This window comes from Melanotaenia boesemani, chromosome 17, assembly GCF_017639745.1.
Source record: "Melanotaenia boesemani isolate fMelBoe1 chromosome 17, fMelBoe1.pri, whole genome shotgun sequence".
Lineage (NCBI taxonomy): Eukaryota > Metazoa > Chordata > Actinopteri > Atheriniformes > Melanotaeniidae > Melanotaenia > Melanotaenia boesemani.
The window spans coordinates 13,973,961-13,981,351 of NC_055698.1; the positions used below are offsets into that span (position 1 = coordinate 13,973,961).

The 7,391-nt window shown below is 36.9% G+C and overlaps 1 protein-coding gene across 1 annotated transcript; it reads right to left on the reverse strand.

Moving 5' to 3' along the window:
* Nucleotides 1–843: 843 nt before the first annotated feature.
* On the reverse strand, nt 844–2,508 carry npy (neuropeptide Y). The gene is made up of 4 exons (XM_042012395.1): nt 2,445–2,508; nt 2,030–2,217; nt 1,270–1,359; nt 844–1,183 (listed from the first exon to the last, which is right to left on the reverse strand). Exons 2-4 carry the CDS (start codon nt 2,215–2,217, stop codon nt 1,162–1,164), a joined length of 300 nt encoding a protein of 99 aa, XP_041868329.1. The 5' UTR covers nt 2,445–2,508; the 3' UTR covers nt 844–1,161.
* Between the last annotated feature and the right edge of the window lie 4,883 nt (nt 2,509–7,391).

A 7,391-nucleotide genomic window follows, 5' to 3' on the forward strand; every position in this document is an offset into this window, starting at 1 on the left:
ACCATGACTCAGTAAATACCTGTTAGTACCTGTGCAAGTGTTATAAACTATTTCCAAATACCATATTTACAGTATACTTTTAAAACACTGAGTATTTGTTTTTCTTTCACTGAGTATCAGTTTTTTTCTTTCATCAAAAATACAATAAAATTACATCTCATTTAATACTAATACAATAGGTGATGTTCTTTTTCTGAAGGTCATGGGAGAAATTTTTTTTCTTTCTTTCTTTCTTTCTTTCTTTCTTTCTTTCTTTCTTTCTTTCTTTCTTTCTTTCTTTCTTTCTTTCTTTCTTTCTTTTTTTGTTTTTACAAATATCGCACAACCGTGTTCTTTATCCTTAGGATTTCTAATTAAACATTTGCTTTTCTCAAAAATGAATAATAGGGAAAAAAAATCCAGTTGTAGCCAAAAACAAATTTAAATGTCACAGAAGTCACAAAAGTCTTAGTTTGACTATTTTACTTTTTACAACAGTCCAATTTGGGACATAGTTTTTTTCTTTTTTTTGTTTGTTGTTGTTGTTGTTGTTGTTGTTGTTTGTTTTGGTTTGTTTTTTTGTTACATCCCATATTGAGAATTTTTAATTTCTTTGGATACTTTTATGTTTCCTCATGATTACTTTGGACATCTTAATGATTATTTGTGACTTGTTTTTTTAATATGAACACATCTAACTCACAGTAACAATTTAGTCTTTTTGACGTAATTTTGCATAATATAATCATCTTGTGTCTCTGTTGTTCTTTCTACATACTCCTTGAAGCTTGGTTCATTAGGCCTGTGATTCCCCAGTAATTGCATTTGTTTGGCCCCTCAAACAGATGCTAAAAAACATTTTGTTTAAACATTGGACCTTTATTAGCACAAATGTACAATACAATCGACATACCCCTCCATGACTTTCCTCATATGTTTCACAGATGTTATCTCTGAATAAACTATTTACAGTTTTATGGCACACACTATAAGTAGTGTTGACTGCAGCTGATGCTTAAGAATGAATGGCTGGATAGCCTATGCATGAAGGCTCAAATAGATCAAAAGGGCGGAGGCAGAATAGTCGTTGGGTGTAGGAGGGTGCGAACTGACAGACATGGAGGCCAGAATATCAGCGGTGGCACATGCAGGGGTGAGTTAGAGCCAACACTGATGACATCATCACCACAATGATGGGTCATATCTGGAGAAAGAAAAGTAAAGGTCAAAATCAGCTTCCTGGGACAACTACAGAGATGTCACTAGTTGAACATACATACACATACACACCTTGACTGTGGAAGTGTGTCTCTGCTTTCCTTTAACAGCAGCTCTGAGACCAGTGTGTCCAGAATCTCAGGACTGGACCTCTTCCCATACCTGATGCACACAAACCAACATAACACAGATGATGGTTGAGAATCCAAAGGGCTTGAAACCAGCATTTTTGAGTTTTTGTTGTCACATGGAAAATACTGAAACAAAATGGGCACAGGAAAATAAATGGATTATTTCTTTGCAAGCCTTCTTGTCACAGGTTTTTGGCTTTTCCAATTGTAAGCTCAGTGACAGTTGAGTTCAGGCAGACAGAGATCCAGGAGACATGAGTTGCACTATAGGAGGTCATATTTCTCTTTGTGTGTTTAGATGATAAGTCATATCAAAGCTATGGTCCCCCTCGGTGGCTGAATGCCTGCAGAGGCATCCAAATCCCTGACACTTAGAAGAAAGAAAAAACTGTGGGAGACTCAGAATGATACGCAGGCTGTGACAGAAATTTATCTTCAAGGTATTTTTGACAGGTAGTATAGCAAATGGGCACGTCACATAGAGACATGGGTATAGAAATCTGTCTGTCTGTCTGTCTGTCTGTCTGTCTGTCTGTCTGTCTGTATGTCTGTCTGTCTATCTATCTATCTATCTATCTATCTATCTATCTATCTATCTATCTATCTATCTATCTATCTATCTATCTATCTATCTATCTATCCTGTTTTATTCTATTTTATTCTATTCTACTCTTGCTGAGAGGTTTTATTAATCCGCCCACCTCTGTCTTGTGATGAGGTTGATGTAGTGTCTCAGAGCTGAGTAGTACTTGGCTAGCTCATCCGCCGGAGCGTCTTCCCCAGGGTTCTCTGGCTTTATTGGGTATCCCTCCGTCAAGGCTCCCAGGTAGACGAGCGCCCACAGCAGGAACCCCAGAGTCCCCAGCCAGCTCACTAAGTTAGGATGCATCTGGTACAGCAAAGTAAAAATAGTCATTGTCCCACTTAACTTCTGCCTATAATTTTACTTTTAATTACTTTATTTTATTGCTCTAAGCTAAAAGGTTATGATTAAAGATTATGCATTTCTTAAAAAAAACAAAACAAAAACAACCTTATGTGTTCAATCAAAAGTCAGTGTTACTTTCAATGACTTAATCTAAGAATGCTTTTAGAGCTAAATATCAAAGAACTTACATTTCCCAGTGTTGGAGAGTGGTTTGCGCGCTGTCCTGTGGCGTCTCTTCTGCTCTTCTGAGCCCTTGATGCGCGCTGGGGTTTATATGTGTGTGCGCGAGACGCGCTGCAGAAAAACGCGTCAGCGCACCGCTCCGGTTAGCCCAGGTCTTTGCCTTTCTTCATGTCAACGTCACTGCTGATGCTGTTATTAGAATGTGACTGTGTGTGCGTGTCTATTTTTCCAAGCTGTTTCAATCATTTTTAACAACGTGGAATAAGAATGCAAACTAAAAATAGAATGATTTAAGAAGCCTTGTTTCCAACGAGACCCATAGAGATTAGTTTTTTATTAAAGGAAGCTAACCATCCAGCTGTTACAGTGGCAGTTTTGTGTTCAAGCTCAACACTTAGGTTCATATCCACAACATAGACATGGACGCGATTCGATCACAATACTATCTTTAGATAAATGACAGAATTAACTTCATTACAATAGCCCATTATTTCCACAGTCAGCATGTACTTCAAAATGCACACATGCTCACACACAAGCACCTTGAGTGCTGTTTTGATGTTTATGGTATCTCCCATGTGGAAGAAGCAGGTCATGATTTGTTTCACAATCAAGTGATTCTTTAACATAATGAGATCAATAATCCCATCTGAAGTCACAAAAGAATGATAGTGATCTATCACTGTGGGCGAACTTCAAATGCATCTTCTATACACAGCCTCCTCACCAAAAAGAAGTTCTTATGATGACACCCCGGGTGATCTGGAATAAAACTATCTCAAACAGACTCACACATACAAGACTGAATTAGTCCACTAATTTCATATTGTAGCTCATTCCATCACATGGAAAGAGAGACTGTGACTCTCAACTTCGACAAAGGCCTAAATGTGAACATGGAGATGCGTCAGCCAAAGAAGAGCCCAATCTCCAGGAAACCCACTTAATAAGAACACCCAAATAGCACTTCAAATGAATCTGTATCACCAAGTGCTTCATTTACTTCCCATTCATAATCCTTTTGTAGAGCAGCTCGCAGCCATATAATCTGTCAAAATCAACATTCTTCAGCAGCGCTGCTTTTTAAGTTTGCTCAGAGGATGTGTTGAGTGCTTTTTGTATAACACAGGATGCAAAGGAGGGAGACGAGGGATGTGACACAAGTGAAAGAATGTGGAGCACAAAGTCAGGACTGAATTGACACAATCATAAGCAGGAATTAGAACTTTTCGTCCTCTTCAGGGGACATATGCACGCTCAGATGCTCACTTCAACAGGTAAATCATCATTGTGAAGCAAGCAGTTTATACCTACGTAGATGTCTAACATGTAATTGAAGCAGATGTGTAAAGATGTAGAAAGCTGAGACGTTGCTAAGCGCTTACTTTAAGGTAGAAAATAAAAATGAAGTTTCAGGAGATTTGAAGGGAAACGTATCAGTTGCCAAATATGTGTCCTCTGAATGCACAACTCAGTTGCCCTTTAAACAAACAAGTTCAAATGATTCAGAGGCTATAGATCTAGAGCTTCTCAAAGCTAAAGCTAGCTTAGCAAGATGCAACCTAGCATTCATTTCCATGACAGACCTGTTATGAAAATTTTTACAATGTTCACCGTCTCATTTAATAAACCTGACATTTATTACTGTAAATGAGCAATTTCTGGATAAATTGGAGTTTGATTACTCGGAGCAGCCCATTCCTTCCCTCTAACTAACTGATGAACAGATTAAGTTAAATCTATCAAAGTTTGTATAAACAGAGCAGAGATGAGAAAGGCAACATGCATTATATCAGACTGAAAATTCCCTCAAAGACACAGTTTTCCCAGTGTGAAATGTAAACGGCTTTCCTGAACACGTTTTTGTGACGTTTGTGCTTTTGGTGGAGAAAAAGTGGGAATATATATGACTTAAAAACAGAATCCTTCCTGGTTCATATTGAAAATCTGCTTTGTGTGTGTGTGTGTCAGTGTGTGTGTGTGTGTGTGATAATTTTGGACTCTGGAAGTAGTACAGCATATGTATAAAAAAGTCCATTGTTGCACTGCAGAGCAGGATTTCTTTTGCATTTCTGACAAAAGATTCAGGACTAGTAGCATGCTGAGGTTTAGTTCATTTTTTTTTTCAGGACATATGACATACAGTGGAATTACAAAAAACTTCAAACTAACCTAATATAATGGGGGAATAATGCCAGTTGATTAGTCTGGATGGTAGGAAAAGATGTTACAAACCAAAATTCAAAGGAGTTGGTCCACCTAATAATTGGCAAGAAAATTGACTAAAAAAAAAAAAAAGTTCATTGTGGTGAGGTATTATCATAAATCAAGGTGACAGTTACATAAGATAAAGAGAATATTTTTCTCCGGGATTTACAGGTGCTGATATAAAAGTTTTATTAATCCATTCAATAGATATTGTAATACTGTACCACAATGGCACAGCACATGTGGAAAGTCTAACCTATTTTAATAGTTACAGGTTGTCAGAGAACTAGTTCATTTACTGGGATAAAAAAAATAAAGTGTATAATTGTGCCAGTATAACATGATCTATTGCACTCTATTCAATGGCTGTTGAGACATATTAGACATTATTGAAGAGTGAGACTGACTGACTGCCCTACATTAACAAGACATTCTGCCGGCATAGCTAAGACAAAATGTCTGAATAGTACATAAAATAGTGTTAGAATTCCCCTAATACAACATGCCCATTGGAAAGTGAATCAATAGACATACACCCCAGCTTTTTAGTTTAAACAGGATGCTTTTAACAACAACAGTCATGGCCTTCAAACACAGGAAAAGAAGCTTTGATAAGTGTGGGAAGATAAAACTAAGTGTGGACATGGAAACATTATATGTGTCAAAGCTTCTGCTGTGTGAATGAAAGCATGACAGAAATGGTTCTAGCTGGAGCCAAAACCACACACATGACCCTGCAACTGTAACACATAATGTGTATTAAATCAAAGGTGATGCCAGCTGTTTAGGGAATTATTTTAATCATTCAAAACCAACAGCAGGCACTCATCAACAGTCCATCAATGCTTGGTGTTCATCCTTAGACAATATTCTTCTTATTAAATGTTCAGAAACAACGACTCTGACAATCAGGCTAAACTTGACGGGAATCTGCTGGAACTCATTACATTGGAGGAAGAGGGCGCTGTTTTCTAACTCCAAAGACTCCATAAATGGCAGAGGAAATGTGGTCATATATTTTAATAAGCATTATCACTTTTATCAGTCCTCTCACAAACACAGGAACAATCTCCTGTTTAAAACATGATAATTAATTTTACAGTGATATATTGATGTTCCTGAATGCAGCACCTTAAGACAAATCATGCATAGAATAATTTATTGGAGGTTTTGGCCTTATCAGAAATCAGTGCTGTGGACACATACTCCTTTAGAAAGCAAGCTTTTTAAATGCAAATGGGTTTTCTCCTCCTCTCATTAGCCCTCTGGTTTGTACAATAAGTTCTTTCCTAAGATTTGTTAAGATGAAAGGGCCTGCAATTTTCTATCTCTGTGAATCACACTTTTCAAATTTATACCACAAACAAGTGTAAAGAAATACTAAAAAGCAGGGTGCATGCATCTTCTCTAGCTGCATGCAAATAGACTAGGAAAGCAAACAAAAATAATAAATAAATAAATATAAGGCCAACTTGTATGTGACTTTGTTCTTTCATTCGCTGTCACGTCATTTTACTTACTATGACATCTAAATAGTTACTTATTACTTTTCACAATTGTTTTATGGATGCAGCTGCCTCCTTTTGGCTGGTAGGAACCACTATTTTGGCCTCTACAATGTGGTTTCCCCACATGTACTTTGCCTGATTATGTTTTTCTGGACTTGAACTTTAACTTGGCACCAGTAAACACAGTTGGTAAGTTAACCTTATCTAAGTTAGACAAAAATAACATCTGATTAGTATCTTTTTTTTCTTTAGCTTGTTGGTTCATACAAATGTAAGTAAAATATTCTATCATATTTATTTCCCACAGACCATATTGAATTTATTTAGCATATTATATTATGTCATTATATTGTGTATAAACATACTCCTTCACTAGCAGTGAAAGTTTCTGCATTTTAGTCACTGTTTCTTTTGGTAACTGTGACTGTTGATGTGTTGTGATTGTGACATAGCTGTATTTTTATATTATGATTGCACATCACATTTCTTTTTATGTTACTTTCACTGAGTTGATTAAATTCATTGTAGATACAATAGAGATAAGATAAACTGTTACTTACTAAATGACCAAAAACAATGATTTCCTAACTGAGATGTGTTAGGGAAAATGCCCAATATGTGAATGTCATGAGTCAAACTTTAACTCTTTGAAACCTACATTTCTGACCTCTGCTTGAATATTGTATACCCATGATACAAGTATATCTCTGCAACCACAAGGTATTTTTATATACTTTTGGAGTTATTAAAAAAGGGACACTTAAATGAGATTTGTTAGGACATGTAAATGTCAGTAAGTGTGTTACTGGTGAAGAACTTGTTGGTCTTTGTTATGGATTTCACATTAACTGATGACCTCTGCGAGTGTGTGCGTGAGCGGTTGTTTGTTTCTCTGTGTTGGCTGTGTGATGGACTGGTGACCTGTCCCAGACTAACCATGTCTCTTGCCTGATAGTAGCTAGGATAGGCTCCAGCTCCTCCTCCCTGTGACCCTTCATTGCAGTAAACACTGACAGATGGATGATGACCTCCACAAGAAAGCAATTACCAAACCATATAACAGCTTAAAGAAGAAAAGCTTCTCTCCAGTTTTAGTTCACAGTAAGTAACAGTGACAGCCCCTTACTGTGGAAATACCAAGTAATAAATGTCCTTTATTGTTTTCTCATTTGCTCTTCTGTTTATCGAATTAAACACCCACTGCTTCAGAGTCTGTCCTGTATCAGCACTCATTTT